Below are 18,893 nucleotides of genomic sequence, written 5' to 3' on the forward strand. Positions count from 1 at the left end.
GAGATACAATCATTAGCATGAAAAAAGTGAATGAACTAAATAGTCATCAGCCATCAGCAGCATTCAGAAATCAGCTTAGTCTGCATGCTGCCTCAAGTTTGAAAATACTCCATTCACACTGCACAGTAAAACCCTGCTCAGCATTAGCTTGTAGTGCGGACATGGGGAGAGTCTGCAGCTATATGCTAGCTGCTCTCTGAGGCTAACAATGACAGTGCTAACAGGCTAATGTTTAGCTGCTATAATTTTTTTTTTTTTACCATGGTCACCAAATTAGCTTAGCATGTTAGCATACTGATATATGCTAATTAGCTAGAGCACAGCAGAGGGCGATGAGGATGTCATTGGTTTTACACATATTTGGCCAAAAACCAGCAAAAATTCAAATTTTGACTGGATAACGGCGCTAAATTAAAAGTTAGAGGATCACCGAAATTTCTACCATTCATCATGAGAGCAACGTGGATATCTGTGTGTTTCATGGTCATCCATCCAATGGTTGTTGAAACATTTTTCTTAAATCCACAAACTGCAACGTCATGGTGGCACTACAGGAAAAGTCTTTTGTGCAAAAACATTTGTGTATGGGGGCAGTAATTCTTGTGTTTTTTCAGTGTATCACTGCAGATTACACCACAGTACAGTATATAACACAGAACATGCATTTCCTGATTTTCTGCCTTACTAAGCTTGGACTAGTGTATTTAAATGGCGTGCAGCTTTGTGTGCAGAATATCTTCTAGATGCATTTCACTGTTAATTCCAACACCCTGGACATTAATCAGCAACAATAATCATCAGTAAATAATCACAGCTGGTTGGACAACAAACACACATCTGCCCTACAGACTTAATTTCCATTTAAACAGTGAAGATTAGGACACGACACCTTTGTGTGCTGTGAGTTTGGAGTGTTAGGAGCTCATCCCAGCGGCATTTGTTGATTAGCATGTGAGCCAACTGGATTCTCCCTCATTATCTAACGAGCTAATTACAAACTAATTATTTCAAGGGAGCCAGGTTAGTGCATCTACTTTGCAAAGTTGTGAAATTGATAGAGATGATGCAGCGGTGAGGGGCAGCCATTATAATTGATTGTGTAGCTGTTCGTATAGTTGAGAAAGAAAGCAATTTTGAACCTCAGGAAAACTGACACATCTTAAATTAGAAAACAATCTATACTGTTAAGAAAATAAGTGCCCTCAAAATGAACAAATCTAATAGGAAATCAGTTTCTTAACAGCTCTAATTTGAGTTTTTCACTATTTAGAGAAAAGATACAGAAGGTTAAAAATAACACACTCAACACATTTGAGGGCATTTGGCATAAGACAATGTAAAGTCTTTATTGACAGTAAAGAAAACTAATTACATTGTTATAGGAAAATTAGTTCACAGAAAAAATAAGAAAAAAAAATCTACACTCTTTCCGATGAGAACGTCCATTTACATTTCCATCAATCTCCAAGAAACGAGACATGAAAGAGAATTTTAGAAAAATATCTTATATAGGACAAAAAGCCACCCTAAGGCTCTCCAGCGTTTGGCAGGACACTAAGATCTGGGTGTTACAGTCCTTTAAGGCTGTGCTTTTAAGCTGAAAATTTGATTTGTAGTCCCTTATGGTTTGTAGCTCTGAAGTTGCTGGTAGAAGCCAGGGTTGGGGCGAATGGAGGGCCTCGCCACCTTCACCTGGCTGTACGCATCATCAAACGGCAGCCCCTCCTTCAACATCAGGTAGCCAATCACAATGGAGGAAGAGCGAGACACACCGGCATTACAGTGGACCAACACCACACCATCCTATGGAAAGAGAAATTATTGCCAAAATGAAACCAGATACAAACAAAGAGTGTACAGCTCCTATAAAGTGACCTGGATTGATTGTATTAGTGTTAAAATTGGATTTTGATTCAAAAGTCGCATATTGTACACTTTTACTATGTTTCATTTGAAGTCTTGACATCCATAAGAAGATATATTTGTGGTTTTAAGAACCAAAAGAGAGGCTCTGAGCTTTTCTTCTGATTGGCTGACTGTTTTCTCAGTAATCAAATAAAAATATAGCAGATGTCAGGTAAACACACAGAGAAACCAAATCCTGCAACAATGGATGGTAGGTCCAAGTGGGCGGGGCTTGGGGCGTGGCTGAGGGCAGTGACTGCTTTGTTGTGACATCACAAAGTTCCAAAGGTACTGACGGCTCATTTTAAGGCTCAGTTTCTGAATACAGGCTGTGTGCATTTCTCTGTGGACTGAGGCTTTGATACTTTCACAGTATTAATATAAAACCAATACAATATGGGACCTTTAACTGCCAGTGGGGTTCATTTGCAGTTTGTTGACATATCTGCAATTCCTTTCACATATTGTTGGTGTCAGAAATTCTTGATATCAATTTGGAATTACAAGTCAGAAGCTGATAGGAACATTTTTCCCACTTGGCTGCACATAATTACAGTTTAAATGATATGAAGTGAATAAAGTAGTCATGTTAGGAAAAACGTAGATTTGTCTGAACTTAACATTATGTTCCCCCTGCAATTTTGCAACTTAATAATATGGTAAAGTTTAAATAACCAGTATGCTATGAATGCAGCTACAGGAGTTTGCCAGATTAAAAGGGTGAGTTCACCCTAATTACAAAAAAAATTTCTTCTCCCAGTTGTACAATTTTATCTTCTGAGATTTCTGCTGCCACTCCAATAAAACGGAGGTAAAAGGATTTTTATTTGTTGTGCTCCAAACATTGAAAAGTCCCTGCCAGAAGCAATGCCATGGTTACTGTGGATATTTCACAGACCTCCCTGTGAACAGTAGTCATAGAGACTACTTTCCACAGACAGAAATACTTGAAAACTTTTTTCTTTTTGAATATAATGTGCAACACTTCACCAGCACAAACAGCATTCTCTTGAATTCCACAGTATTGAGGTTGTAGCATGAGTTTCAGAGCATTTCTGAACAATGAATTATCCACAAGGCCAAATAACGCTAATGTTTTTTAATGAGTGTGGCGTTCACATCAGGTCAGCAAAAATCACAGCTTCAGGAGTCATTTCACTGCCTTTTTCCACGTGAAAGTCTGCAATTTCTGACTTTACAACATCCCTGAAAGCAGCAGCGTTAGACAGAGCGTGTAGCGCGAGAATAAATCTGTCTGTGTCTGCGGCTGAGGCTGTCTGTGTGTGTCAAAATTTGTCATATGATTAATATTAATGTTGATGTAATTATTTTACTGCCTAGAGTGCCTGGCTGGAAATGAACTTTTAAAATTCCAGCCACATCTTTAGACAATGCGTGCAGGCCCACGGCTCAGCACTGAAGCCCGGCGTATTGACACATTTGTCTTTTTTATTCAACATGGAGCCTCCCCATCACAGAGTACAGTCTCTTCTCAGGCTGGAAATGGAGCGCAGCACAAACTGTAAGCACATTTTTTATATTTTACATGTCAATCAGTGCACACGGAGGGACAGAAGAGTCAAATTGGCTGAACACACATACAGCGCTTGAGATGCTGTAGTTGACATGTTATCTGTGCTTGTCTTTCAAGATATGTGAGATATAAATTAATCAAGTACAGAGAATGATATGAGTCTTTGATAAGTTTCCATCAATCAAAAAGGTATCTCTGCTGCTTTGTTATATTTGTGCTGGCGTCTGCACTCAGCGCAGTTACATATCAGGTCTTGTTTTCCTTCTTCTAGAAAAAAAAAAAAACAAAAACATAAAACTTCTACAGACTGAAAATTGCCTGAGCTAGATAATCCATCACAGCAAACATGGAGACTTAATTTGGTTTTGTCAGAGTTTCTTGTTTTGCTGTTATTTCATTGCGCTCGAGTTGAGTGTTTTCATATCAGTGCTCACATCACATTATGTTCTGCTTACGGTCAATCTCTAGACACACACACGCATACACACACATACACATACACATACACACAGGAAGAAATGCCAGGAAATAATCTCTTTAGAAACTATTGCATCCAGCATGAGGGGGAAAACTAAAGCGTAAGCGGAGAACATTTTGACTTTCAACGTTAAATGACCCCAGCATGGTCTTTTAATAGGTATTCCGACCACCCACCTTGCCTTTGTGCTGAGTTACAGATAACTGACTGCTAGATGTGTGTAAATGCATCACAGTCAGGTAGCCGAATAGCTGTGTGTGCACACTGACATGTTAAATTAGCCGGCGGATATAAAAGGAGGCATTTTCAGGCTGCAGGAACCTCCTGAGAGAAAGTTGTTCCAGAAATGTTTAAATAGATATGATGCATTTTTTACCAGGTAAAACCATAAAGCTGTGGTTGTGTGTGTCTTGTTTTTGTGTGTCTGCATCTGTCAGGGATGGAAAATGCCTAAGTACATTTACTACAGTAGAATTTGAAGGCATTTGTACTTGATTTGGATATATCCGTCACACGCCACTTTATATTCCTACTTCACCACATTTCAGAGGGAAATATTGTTCTTTTTTCCCCCACAACATTTATCTGATGGAGTTTTTACTAATTAATTGGCAAATTAGAATTTTGAAAAACCGATAATGATTTTTTTTTTTTTAAATGCACAATTCAACCAAATATAATCAAAATCACAATATGACCAAGTGCAATATCCAAATTGCAGGAGCTGCAGTTTCTTTGATAAAGATAAAATGTGTCACAATATTGTGCATTGTTACCACCATAAGTGTGGTGCTACAGAGATCCTCCGGCCTACAAATCATATTCGCCAGATGTAAAGGAACAAGCCTGTTTGGTATAAGGCCCAACAAAAATCACATTGTCATCATTTAAAAAGGTTTTTTGTGAATATGAAATGCGAGAACTATCCTTACAACTGAAATCAAAACTCATTTTGCAGTCACAATAGTTTGTGCCTCAGGGTGACCGGGGGTTTGCTCTAGAGCCCCCACACTCTTACTCATTAATTCTTTTAAATCTCTTCTTAAAACACACATCATGTTTTTAATGATGTTGTTTTACTGTTTTTATTCTGCTCAGGCTCTTTGGCCTTCTCTGGTTTTGTGAATCACTGTGTAACTATTATTATTTTTGTTGTTGTTGTTGTTGTTGTTGTTGTTGTTGTTAATATTAATGTTAATATTAATATTATTATATCAGAGTTATGTATTAATCCAATTATATCCTACATAAACACATAAGACTGACAGCAGTTTTGATATTATATTGATGATTCTGACTTAAAGAAATAGTTTAAAATTTTTGGAAACACATTCATTCGAGACTTAGTCGACAACACTGACGACTCTCGTGTCAATTATGTCGTGTGAGCAGCTGATCAGCTTAATTTAGCAGAACGACTGGAAGCAGCTGGCCTGGCTCTCTCAACGAAATCCACCTACCTGCTCCTCTAAAGCTCAATAAATAATACCCTGTGTCTTTGTTTGTTTGTCTGTGCAGAAACGGATATGTAAAAATGATAATTAGTCGTCTTACAAGGGCTTATAAACTATTTCTTGGCCGGGACCAGTTTCAAGCTAATTTAGAATCTGCTAGTAGCTTCATACGGACGTTTGAGTGGTGTCTTCTCTGTCACCGGCAGCAAGAAAGAAATCTGAAGTAAAGGAATATTTCACATTTCATTACTACTTTATGTTAATGATTTAAATGCTTTCTACACCTCTGTCAGCTGCCAGTGTGTACAAGAGATGATTACACGTTAATCCTGTGTGAGTGTGTGTGTGTGTGTGTGTGTGTGTGTGTGTGTGTGTGTGTGTGTGTGTGTGTGTGTACCTGCGCTCGAGCCTCATCTATGAAGGAGCTGCATTCCCCGAGATATGAAGTGATGTCGGTGTCTGGGAGGTCCAGGATCTGGAGTGTCTTATACACCAGCTGATCTGGGAACAGGTTATTGACTCCATAGGCCACATTTAGCACATGAGACACCTGACAGATACAAAGAAGAGGAGGGGGCGTTGAGACATGAAACTCCTTGAGCAGATGACCCTTGGGAATTGACTTTTTTGTTTTAAAGGCAGTTTTGGCTTCGGCAGGAGAGAGAGATGCTCTCTGTCTGTCAGCCATATCGATGACACGATCCGAACACGGCTGAGCGTGAGGACAGAAAGATGGAGTGAGAAAGGAAAATGAAGGTTGACAGGCGGGGGGGTGAAGAGGAAAGAGTGAGTAAGAGGGAGAAAAAGAGGGAGAGGGGGGGGAAATGGGAAATAAGACAGATGGCTCTGATTCATTATGCAGTATCTGTCGACTCTCACTTAAATTTAGCTTACCTCAGAGGGCGAGGTTCTCTCCTCCTCAACATCTCAGCCTCGCACTGATGTGTGCTGCCTGTGGATGACTTATAACACCTAACCAACAACGAATTGATCCTGTTGTACTAAGTATTGCGCGTGAATCCGAAGCCTGATACATCTTGTCCCTCTGTGCCACAGAGCTCCAGCCGGACTGTTGCACCGGGTGACAGGTTTCTTCATTATCATGTGTTGATCCCACATGTGTGGCCCTTCTGCTGGAATTACTCACTACAGAACCAAACGTGTATTAATCCACCACTGAAAATGGACCCCAACAAATTCACTGCTCAGCTGTTTTAGGAAATCACTGCACTGCATATATGTATATTTGTGAGCTGGTTTTAAGGATTTACAACAATAAAAATATAGAATAACAGCAGCCTCTCCCTTTAATAAGAGGACAGGATGCTGTACAACATACTTCATCGCTAATTAAACGTGTTTACATGCGCACCAGTATCCTGGTTATGATCAGCCTTTTGGAAAAAGTGAATCTCTGACTTCTGCATTGCAGATGATGCATTTTTTTGTTGCTCTTTTCATCCATTACTAAAGATTAGATGGAGAAGCTAAATCCAGCAGAGTGGCAAATGCAGCAGAGTTCAGACAGCCAGAAACCAAACTGGGTTTTATCCTCGGCTGCTGAGGTAAGTCAGCCGACACAGAAATGTGTATATGATGTGTTCAACGCGTGGAAGAGTCAAACGTAGCACTGATGCAGATGATCGGAAACCTGGATAATAGAAGAATCATGCAAACAGGGAGACGGATAACCAACTTTCTTCTGTTCCATGTAAACGTCATATCCCGAAGATGATAAAACCCAGATTAGACCTTAAAACTGGGATATGACTGTGCATGGAAATGTCTTCATTGTGCATTGACTGTCTTGATGGGAGATTTAATTTCCTCACAAAGCACACCTTTACTACTGCAGCCTTTTCAGTCTGATACTATTAAATCTTTGTAAATGTTTTACTAGTAAGAGCAGGTTTTTATTAAGTGTCCTTTGGGCCTGCTGTCAAGTCTCCTGAGCTTTAACAGCTCCCTGGGAACATCTGGTTGGTTTGGTTAATACGCAGTCAAGGTTTCATCCCAGAAACAGGAAGTAAAGGTATTTGTAATCTCTCCAATTCATCATCCTGAGACTGCACAGGCAGCAATATGCTCGTGCCGGGAGCAGCCACTGCAGAGAGGAGTAGTCACATTTCTCTGATGTGGAGAAGCAGCGCAGAGACTTACTGTAATCATTTACTCCCTCTGCTGAGCTAAACCGTCACTGCATGAATCATGAAGCTCCTCTGGCTGTTTGCTGGTTGTTGCTGACCCCCAGGAAAGGCACACCCACACGGCTGCCTCTAATCTCATGTCACTACACATACGATCACAGCAAGGCAAGGGCATGCCCGCTCTATTGATCCCTCTGTACTGACCTTATGTCTCTGCAGGGTGTCAATGTCGTGGGCTGCATCCTGAGAAGCTGAGAAGACAGAGACGACCCAATGAGAAGACAGACAGGAGGGCAAGTCTCTGCTGGGTGAAATTTTACTATTTAAAAAATGCTTCCTTTACATGAGAGAAACGATATTTACCACTTAAAATGTTATTCTACTACTAGACTATACTACTTCATTCATCTGTACAGCATTATCAGTGTTACAACCATGATATCAATGGTGCTGGCATTGTGAAAACTGTCCAAAATGTAATTAGAACAGAAGTGAAAAGTTAGCGTGTTGATTGGCACAAAGTTAATCAGCATTTTTGATCAGTTTTATGAATCAATTCATCCTTATACATCCTTATACTATGAGGCATTGAATCTTTGCTTTGTTACATTAGTTTGTAAATGTATCAACAGTTTAGCCCCAGAGTCTCTCACCAGATATAATCAGAGGCAACACACACACCACATTGCAGGTCTAAATTTATAATAATCAGTTTTCCTCCATAAAGAGCTGCCAACTCTGGAACACATAACTCCAGATTGTCCCTATTCAATAAGTAAATAAACTAAAAAAAACTTTTAATTATTTATCAAACCAAAATACTAAACATTTGTTTTCCTCCAGCTTCTAAAATCTGTGGATTTATTTTGTTTTTTTTAGATCATTTATGGTTGAATGTCCTTGGATTTCAGACTCAGTTGAACAAAACAAGTGATCTAAAGACTGGGTACAGGTATTTACTTTTTTTTTTTTTTTTTTACTTTTTCTGACATTTTATAAACTAGACAACTAATGGCTTCACTGTAGAAATAATCAATAGATCAAGTGACAATGAAAACACTTACTTGCAGCCTTATTCTTACTAAAAATGACCCAGGGAACAATCGGTGTCTTAAAAAGAGAGCAGTCTGATCCCACATACTGTAAATACAGAGTTGTTAAAAATCAGTCAATTCAGGGGTGCCTTGGTAGCTGAAATCGAATCCCTTAGCTGCATATCATACCCTCTCTCTCTCTCTCCCCTAGCTTTCTTGTCTCTTTCTCACTGCATCGATCACAATAAAGGCAAAAAAGAAAGTCCCCCACAACAGCAAAAAGCAAAAGAAAGCAAAATCTGCAAGATATGAGCACCTATATCACTTAGTAAGAAGCCCTTCTCTGAACAGCTGTCACACACAAGAAGATATCAGTCAGCGAAACCAGAAGTAAAATGGCTTAAAGCTACAGAAAAAGCAGAGAGAGGAATCAAATGATTTGTATAGCAGCACAAGAGTAAAGGCTTAGAAAACTGCTGAAATAAACATCCAATATTATCTACAGCTGCAGAGGAGGAATCTTATGATTTTCATGAAAAGAGGGAGCGAAGGCATTTTTCTTGACAACAGGCTTCATAGCAGCAAGAGTTTGAATGACTAATGCAGCAGGTCAAAGACTAATGGAGGAAATAAAATGAGAGGATTGGACAGGAAGCCAGCCTGGACAACTGTGTCAGCTGAGAAAAGCAGATAATCATTGAAGGAGACAGTTAAAACAAAATGAGCAACAGTCTCTTTCAATTTGTCAAATAACTCCTCGTGAAGACAGCAGTGGTAGTCCTTAAAGAGCAGGAGCTGGATAATTATGTGAAAGAGACATATGGGCAGGAAACAGAGTATGATCGTGGGGCTTCGACCAGATTTCCGCAGTGGATACTCTGCAGCAGCTTGCTGCCTTCAAAAGTAGAAAATATGCACTCTTTGCTTTAGCCAAGCCACTTTCACATAATGCCAAATTCATGGGGTTGAGACGTAAATCTAAATCCAAAGGATAGAGCGTCTTTGGAAATAAGCCAGCTCCAGCACACACGCCTCATCAGTGTCTGAGGGAAAGATCTGAACTGACACATCTGTGAAATGATGCAAGGATGCCGGGATTTTTTAAATACAAGTGTGACATGGGACCAAATTCAGTCTGCTAAACAGAGATGGCATATCTTTTTTCCTAGTGACACGTGTTTAAAATATTCTTTAAATTTGATCTTTAGAAATAAAACAATGTTTTTGTTAACATTTGGCTTAATTTGCTGGTTTTTCTGAATGTCTTCAAGTTAGCTAACTTCACCCCAAATTAAATAGCCTTTTAGTGCTTTGATTGACTTTGATTTGATTTTTGACTGATTGTGGTTTACAAGTACTGTACATACTGCTGCTTTCAAGTGAGAATATTTATATTTGGTCATTTTCAGGTTTTCAAAAAAAAATAAAAACTAGAAACTAAAACTAAAAAACAACTCCTCCTAAAATTGACTAAATTATCTAAAAAAAAAAAAATCTGCTCCAAGATTCAAAACTTTATTGTTACAAACACAGAGAACAAGTTCCACTGTTCAATGAAATTCCATGCTTGTTTTCTTTGACTGATGTCTACAGAATAGAACAGTAAAGGTTAACTTGTCACAAAGCTTTCCTGTCAATATGAAAAGATTGCTACCACTGTCATGTCTGCATGGTAAATATGAAGCTACAGGCTGCAGCTGCTTAGCTTAGCTTGGCATAAAGACTGTGAACTGTCTCCTGGCTGTAGAGTCATAGTTAATGTACAGACACGGGCATGGTAACGTCTAATTATTCCTTGAAAACAAGTTGATATTTTGGAGAAATGGTTTTCATTGGACAATATGACAATATGACAATATGCTTTATTCGTAATTTATAAATTCTGTGATGTCTGCACTGTAAGCCCATCTGTACTGGTCATATTTATGTGCATGTCAAAATAATAATCATCACTAGAATTAACCAAAGAATGGCAGAATACTATACTGTAAATACAAGAGATACTTTAAGGCCTTTTATTGTGTAAAGGTAGATGTCCGTGTCTTTTTTATTATAAAGCAGGTCTAGGTTCTACATTAATATTGTGAAAGTATCAAATTCTCAGTCCACAGAGAAATGCACACAGCCTGTATTCAGAAACTGAGCCTTAAAATGAGCTGTCAGGACTTCTGTAACTTTGTGATGTCACAGCAAAGCAGCCACCGCTCTCAGCCATGCCCCAAGCCCCGCCCACCTGGACATGGCAGGATTTGGTTTCTCTGTGTGTTTACCTGCAATCTGCTATATTTTTATTTGATCACTCAGAAAACAGTCAGCCAATCAGAGGAGAGGCTCAGAGTCTCTCTTCTGATTGGCTCATCGACCTGTTGTTGCTACAGCTCCAGAGAGAAGCCTGAGAGAGGAGATGTAAAACTACACTGAGATGGTTTTTGGTTCTTAAAACCATAAATATATCTTCTTATGGAGATCAACACTTCAAATAAAACACTGGAAAAGTGTAACATATGGGACCTTTAAATCATAGAATATTGCTTGTCACTCCAGTCTCCCAGGGCATATATAATTTATATGACAACTGTGTGGAGTATCAGACAAAATGCTGTTTGCCGAGTTGAATGATTTCCTGAAATGGGCTCAGACAAAGGAAAAAAAAAACAATGTCCAATGGCAGCCTGTCAGAGACTCACAATGACAAAGAGGCGTTTCCGACAGTATTGGGGAAGCTTGTCAGAACAGGGTAGTTTACTGCAAACCTCTCAAAGAGCTGATCCCGTAAGGTGTCATAACAAGCTGATGTCACCATGGATGTGGTGCAAGATATCTACAGTAAAGGTGGAGCTGTCCCAGAGAATGATTTGCTCATATAGCAGTTTGATGTTATTACAGAAGGACTGGCGCACTGTATGGAAAGGAGTCACCTCTGTTGAGCCTAACAGCTGTAATATTTCATTGATCTCTGCTGAGAAATTCTCCTTTTGATTCTCTCCAGCAGTGAGGTCAAAGCGCGGGGATAGCTGCAGAAGTAAACGGCACCCCAGAGCTGGGAGGGGATTCAATGTCATGCCCAAGGACACTTCAGCAGGATGGACACATGCTGACATGTGTGGGGGGGGGGGTGAGCCCGTGTCCTCCTGCTGCACTGCAGATCACCACGCTGAGTCGAATTTAAACTATGACATTCAGTTATTCGTTATTAAGAATTTATTTATTTATTATTAGGACCAAACCATGACCCGCTGCCTTGGTGGACTGGAATACTGGAGTTACTGAGACACAATGAAGCTAATATTGTCGGGACACTGAACACATCACAAGCTCCACTGAGGCTTGAAACTGACACTGTGCGGCCGTTAACATGTCGTAACATCTGTCTGTGTAAAACACTATTGGAGACATATCATTGTTATTATTAGCTGGAAGTCATAGCAGAATAGTAGCAGCTGTTGTCATGGTTGTAGTAGCAGCAGTAGTAGTAGTAGTTATGATGGAGGTAGGTGTAGTAATACTAGTAATTAGTAGTAATTAGTAATAGCTAAGAGTAGTGTTGTAGCCATGAGTGGGAAATAACTAATTACAAGAATATAACTACTTAGCTACATCAGAGTCCTCTTTTAAAACTCTTTGAAAAACTAATTTTTCTAAAATACCTTTAGTTTCTGTTTGTTATTATGCCTTTTTTTAATCATTTGAAGGTTTTTATTTCATTGTCTTTTATTTCTATTCTCTATATCATGACTACACCACTGTTTTTTTTTTGTTGTTGGTTTTTTTTTATGTCTGTGAAGCACTTTGTAAACTCGCTTTCTGGAAAGTGCTGTACAAATAAGGTTCGTTATCATTATTATTAACACAAGACCAAAGCTCCTTTCTTAGATTATGCGGTGACACCTCAGCTGAAGAAGGCTATAAAACATAATCAAAAGCTGATAAGTGATCCTTGAGTTTTAGGTGTTTTATCACAGAGACTTACAAGGACTCAAATTACTGAAACTGTGGCTGTACCTAAAGGTTTTTAATCAAGATTCTAAGTTTTAAATATATTTTAAAATACTTTCTTTGCCCTTCTGCTTCTAACTCAATATATCTTTGATGTACTGCTCACAGCTACTATTGAAAAAGCAAACAGAGAACAGCCCTAACGGCTTTAAAAGTCTATTTTTTACAGGGGGATTCCTTTGGAGTTTGGAGTCTGGTTATTTTATTAAAATGGTAAAGTAACAAATGCTTACTCAGTCACTTAAATTATATTAAAATCATGATTACAATATATTCAAGTACTCTTCCTTTCCCTGATAGTAGTAAAGTTAATGCTATCAGCAGCTGAACAGTTAGTAGGGGTGATAGTGACCCTTGTGGTACTTAGTGCATAGGTGTCGTGGTACTAACAAAAGTAATATCTGTAGAGGTATTACTAATAGTGGCAGACAATGGCACAAGTAGTAGTAGTGATAATCATAATAATGACAGTGCTGCAAGTACTAATAGCAGAGGTATTATTATTATATGATGTAGTTGTAGTAATAGCAATGGTCTGAAATTGATTTACAGCAAGTACTAGTTGTGGATGCATGAGAAGTTATAGTAGCAGTCGTAGTAGTAGTGCTCAAAAGGTAGCAGCAGTAGTAAGGTGCATACTGCTAGTTGTAACAGTGGTAGTACTAATAGCAGTCGGTGGCAGTATTAGTACATTAATACACTATTAGTGGTAGTAGTAGTAATAATAGTAGTAGAAGAAGTTATAAATTACCCAGCAGTAGGAAGGGTCTAACGACACCAACTTGAAGGTCCAGACTGTTATCTTCTACAAATCCACATCCACTCCCCTCCTCCAGCTCCTCCACCTGCTCCACCTCTCCCTCTCCTCCGTCGCTCCTCCTCTCCAGCAGCCTCCTGCCCGTCACCGTGGTAACGTGTGTGCACTGTTTCTTCAGACGGTTTTTAGAGAATCCCTGGATCTCCTGGGCCAGTGAATGCATCACAGCAGGGTTTACAGCTGCACACAGAAGGCAGCATGAGGTTAGTCACACCAAAACCAAGAGGATTTGTTTATGTCCAGTGATGAGGAAGTAAATAAAATAAACAACCTCTATCTTTTTCAGTGGAATAGCAACCTAAACGGTGAATATAAGTGAGTACATTAAACTTTTTGGGGCATTTACTCTTAACAGCTGACCAATGTTTAAAAAAAAAAAAAAAAAGTGAAATATTGAATTGAAAAGTGCCCTTTAAAGTGTTAAACATCTGTAGATACTGGCCACTGAAGGAAGGTTTACTCGTTCTGAGGTATTTGTATTTTTGCATTACTTTATACCCTTAATTCACTTTATTTCAGCAGTAAATATTGTACTTTTCTATTGCACTACATTTACCCAGCAGTGTGTCGTTACAAAAAATTAGCTCCACTTTTACCAGCTACTACATTAAAGTGATGCACACATTAATGCATCATTAATTCCAATCCACTGGTATAGACTATAATAATTATTCTGAACGGTCCATTCTGCATTCTGCGTTTGTAATTTTACACAAGTGAAATTTTGACTGCTGAACTTTTACTTAAACAGAACATCTGAGCATGTCTTCCACTGCTGATAATGGCTGAAACTGAACCAAACCACGGAGCTGTCATTTCAGTGCACCCACCTGGCCTAAATGGTTTAAAAGTGAAATCCCGGAAGGCGTTAGACCGTCGGTGCTTTACGCCCACATAGCATCCGAGCTTACATTACTGCTGTGAGAGTCTTTGTCACAGGGTTAAAACGTGTGAGGAACAAAAACACACACTACAGCTGCAGCAAAAGCGACAACACTGACCCGACAGCTGAATCGGAAGCTGCGTCAACAGCGTGATGCGTTCAGTGACCCCGAGTAAGATAGTAAATGATACGGGTTCACTAGGGAACACTGAACCAAATCTATCTATCATTTCAAAATGTAGTATGTATGTCATTTTTTTCACAATCGTATTACCATAAGGACTTCTGTCAAGACTGAAATGGTAGAAATTATCAATTGATCTGTCGATTGAGAAATAATTAAGGGCTGACAATTAATTGATCATTTTTAAGACAATGGCAAAAATTCACCGGTACCAGCTTCTCAAATGTGAATGTTAGTTTTCCAGATTTATATGATAGTAAACTCAACATTTTTGACTGTTGGTCACACAACAAAAGCTATATATGTGTTAATTTGGGCGTCAGGAAATAATGAGGGACATTTTGCCCTATACTTTGTCATTTTATATACTGAACAATTAATCGAATATTAAAGAAAATAATTGTCTGACCTGTTGATAAGTGATCTCCTAACTGTTCCCCTTTGATGGGAGAAACACTAGCTTGCCCAAGGTTTTCTGTGTGATAATTATTTAACACACAACAGGATGGAGGATATCTTTTCTGAGATATGTGTCTATTAATTATTCATTTATTTTTTCACCTACTGGCCTGTACATAACAGTGATGTGTTTATGTTGCTTTATCTTTGTTTTTCTCCATTCATTGTTATTGGTACTGTGTAGAAACCGGAATCAAACATACTTGGCCAATAAAGCAGATTCTGATTTAGTCTGAATTCAGCATCAGATTCTGATTTGAATCAGAATCAAGGATTTTGCTATTAACAGGGGACACCTGAACGCAGCAGGAGCCAGCCTCGTTGTGAAAACCAGGACAACTCCTCTTCCCTGTGACCGAAAAAACAGGCAGGGAGACGGAGGGGTGGAGTACAGGAAACCGCTGTCCCTGAGTATTTTAACATGGGCGAAATCTAATAACTACACCAATCACTGCTTCTTTTTTTTCTCCTTCCTTTCACGGAACCAGAGGCTAAGGAGATCTGAGATATTTATTTTTTTTTCCTGGATTGATTTGGAGATTTAACCGAACAGCGAGAAGATGTCTCGGGGAGTGATCCAGCCCAGCCAGCAGAAACTGGCAGAAAAGCTAACCATCCTCAACGACAGAGGCATCGGGATGTTGACCCGTGTTTACAATATCAAAAAGGTTCGCACACACACACATAAACACAGTTATATCCCCGTTAACAACCTGTGACTATTAACAGACCCATTAGATAAATAGATAATATCTGCACCTGCATCCCAAACGAGTGTCAGTGTGAACGTTAGTGAGACCGTATGAATGCTTGATTAGCTAGCACCGACTGCTCTGCAATGTCTACATCAATTAATCCTGGTATTTTCTGTGTTACCCACTGTCAATAATGTCATTTAAACAGGTAAATATGCGTCATTAAACATCTAAGTTATCCTAAATATTTCCCCCTGGAAGCAGGATGTGGCCACTGTTAGCCACAAGCTGTCGGTTAGCTTGCGGTAAAGTTGTCTATCGGTTTTACGATTTAACTGATTTTCGGTTGGATTATAGACAAACACAGACGTTTGTTATGAACATTGTGGTGAGTGGGAATTAAATAGAAACCATAGCCGAAACTGAAACTGTGAAATTAAGCCGCTGAAACCGTCAGGCCTGCAGTAGCATCAGTAGCTGCTAGCTACCGTCGGCTGCCGTTAATGGCGGCGGCCGCTGGCTAAGCTACCAGTCGGGCGTCGTCTCTGCTTCACGAACACACCGTCACACCAAAACACTAACCCACACATTCAGCTGCAGGCTGATACTCAGGGTTATGAGCTCAAAACAGTCAGTTATATGTAACCTAATTTCATCTTTTCCTTTTTGCCCGAACTGGCAGCTAGCTAGACTTAGCTTGCTGCTCAATTATTACAAAATAAAGCGATAACAGAGGCGATTAATTTGTCCTTTTTCGATTAATCACTAACTTTAGCTAGTGGTGAAATATACCACTAAATATCCATCATAACAAGTTATAATCAGTGGTGGAAAGTAACTAAAAAATTTGCTCAAGTGCTCTGCTACTCGGATTTACACAGGAGGCTTTACATTAAAATCATATGATAACTTAATAAAATACAAGGATAAAACCAGATTTTAGCTTGTGACATTTCGAAAAGAAAACCAGTGTCACCTTTCTGATGTCTGAATTATCAGCAGTTGCACCAAAAAGGCATGTCATCTTTCAACTTCTCACATGGTTTCATTTAATTATCAGGGACCCGAAGAGGTAAATTTATTTATTATATAAATAAAATTTAGCATGAGAGAAAAGTCCAGATTATTAATACACAATTGTGTGTCAGAACTTTGTTTCTTCATCTTTTATCTCTTATTAATCATCTCATCCCTCAGATTTATCTTATTACCATTTGAAGGGTTGACCCCCAGTTTGGGAAGCACTATATATACATAATGATATAACGGCCACAGGGGACATTTTACAGCAGAATGAATACATTTACATCGATACATCAAGTACATTTAGCTGATAATACTCCTGCACTTTTACTTTTTTTTACTTTTAATTAACTATCTTACATTTTAGTATTTGTACTTTTACTTGAGTAAAATATGTGAATACTTCTTCCACCACTGGTATGAGAATATAATATGATGACAAAAAACTGACCAACAATCAAAAAAACCTAAAGAATTCAATATACTATGTAAAAATATAAAAACCTAGAATGGCAGGTTGTAATTTGCAAACACTATCTATATCTAGCAGGAGGTTGATGACTTAAATTGATAAGTGATAACTAATTTTAGCTGATAAAATTTGGAACCCATGATGGACTCATCAGTTAATTAGTGAATTGATTGATTAATTAATCATTTCACCACATATACTTGGAAAAAGTTTGATTTTAAGTTGACCTTTTTTCCACAAACTATAACAGTGAAATAGTAATGTAAAATATAACACATTTATTAATGTTACTGACTCTTAAATGTGTTGCTCAAATGTTACACTAATGATTTGTGTGTGGGAGGAAAAGAGTACTGGGTCTGTTTGTGTGGGACGAGCCTTTGTGCTTGGGTGTGTGTGATGAATAAAAAAAAAAGGAGGGAGAGAGTGAAAGAGGTCAGTCATATCCTACCAGAGTTTTAGAGAGTACAGAGTAGAAGTTAAACTCTCTGAACGCCCATACTGTTTCCTATTTATTGCTATGTGAGAGGTCCTATAGTGTTCAGCAGTTAGTTAATTTGATTCTCAATCAAAATTGCCAGTTATCAGCAGAACTTAAAACCTAGTATAATATAAAGTTTTAACCTGCTGTTGTCAGCACATTTGTTTTTACTCTCTGTAGAAGCTACACAACAGTATGAGCAGTCAGACACAATCACAGAGATTCTGCTGCTAATTTCTCTTCTTAACACGCCCTTCCTTTCCTCCTTCCTTCCTTCCTTTTTCTTTCTGTCTGTCCCATCATCTTCATATCTATCCTGATCTGCCTCACCATAAGGCTTCTCAACATATCCACCCTGAAATGCTGTTCATAAGTTTTTTTTTTTTATATATATACTTTCTTTACCTTTATGATATAAGCAAACTTTCCAGCATCCAGTAACAGCTGCATCCCAAAGGTAGAAATGAAAGAACTGGGACCGTAATCTGTGATACAATCAGTGGGTTCATTCTGGACTGATTTCAGCACCCTGGGTCGTAATTTGGAGACTAGTTTAATCACTTTATTTCTGAAACTCCCCAAGAAATAACCCCGATCAAGTGCTGACAAAGCTTTCTCTAAGTTATCATAAGTGCAGTAGCTTTATTATAATGACAACACAGTTGACAGACTTGGTTGTTTGGTTTCTGCCTTTGGGATAGAGCGACCCATGCTCACTAATGATAATATAATCATCTAAGATCACAACAATGTTCTTTTCCATTTTCAGTATATTCATTCATTACAAACCACTGACTAGCTGCAGTAAACCCTAAAATCTGTTCCTGTTTCCGTAACAGTCACCTTTATTAATCTTGGCTGAGAGGCATTAAAGCTTTTGTTTGCTGTGCTTATCTTTCAGCCAGTGGACCTTCTAACATCATATTTTGTCTTGCACACAATGCTTACATGTATTTTTTTCCTTAACTTTGCCTAAACTCAGGTAATCCCCATAGTCTTCTAAGGTAGTACACAGTTAGTAAAACTACACTTTTTCCAATTCATCATGACTATAGTTAAAAAGCAGAATAGTCCCTGTGTGTGAGGGGTAAAGACAGTGAAATGTGTTCAGCAGCTAGACCTGATGTTCTCTAAATACCAGCAAGTAGGCTTGGGGGAGGGGGGGGGCAGCAACCCGAACACCTGTATAATAAGAGGCAGTTTAGTGTTACAGCCTCACAATAGGTACCACACTTGAGACGCTTGTTATATGTTTTAGTTTTTCTTGAGATTTGATTGAATGCAATGTTGATTTTTAGGCTGGAGCTTGTTCTGCCTTTTTTTTTTTTAGA

At 38.7% G+C, this 18,893-nt stretch overlaps 2 protein-coding genes across 3 annotated transcripts in view; one reads left to right on the forward strand and one right to left on the reverse strand.

The window, feature by feature from the left end:
* Positions 1-1,316: 1,316 nt before the first annotated feature.
* Positions 1,317-14,363, reverse strand: LOC139622584 (dual specificity protein phosphatase 19-like). Its single transcript, XM_071479966.1, has 5 exons — positions 14,196-14,363; positions 13,300-13,545; positions 7,723-7,769; positions 5,769-5,921; positions 1,317-1,803 (listed from the first exon to the last, which is right to left on the reverse strand). The coding sequence occupies exons 2-5, from the start codon at positions 13,526-13,528 to the stop codon at positions 1,621-1,623; spliced, it is 612 nt and encodes a 203-aa protein (XP_071336067.1). The 5' UTR covers positions 13,529-13,545; positions 14,196-14,363; the 3' UTR covers positions 1,317-1,620.
* An 851-nt stretch (positions 14,364-15,214) lies between these two features.
* Positions 15,215-18,893, forward strand: part of nckap1 (NCK-associated protein 1) — a 35,888-nt gene continuing 32,209 nt past the window's right edge. Inside the window, exon 1 of one of the 2 annotated variants that reach the window (XM_071479965.1) lies at positions 15,215-15,559. In XM_071479965.1, coding sequence (XP_071336066.1) covers positions 15,452-15,559 — 108 coding nt within the window. In that variant the 5' untranslated portion in view covers positions 15,215-15,451. The remainder of the gene's footprint in view (positions 15,560-18,893) is intronic. The other variant, XM_071479964.1, reaches the window with a different exon arrangement.

This window comes from Trachinotus anak, unplaced genomic scaffold, assembly GCF_046630095.1.
Source record: "Trachinotus anak isolate AG129_WGS33_773 ecotype Australia unplaced genomic scaffold, CSIRO_AGI_Tana_v1 ptg000007l, whole genome shotgun sequence".
NCBI lineage: Eukaryota > Metazoa > Chordata > Actinopteri > Carangiformes > Carangidae > Trachinotus > Trachinotus anak.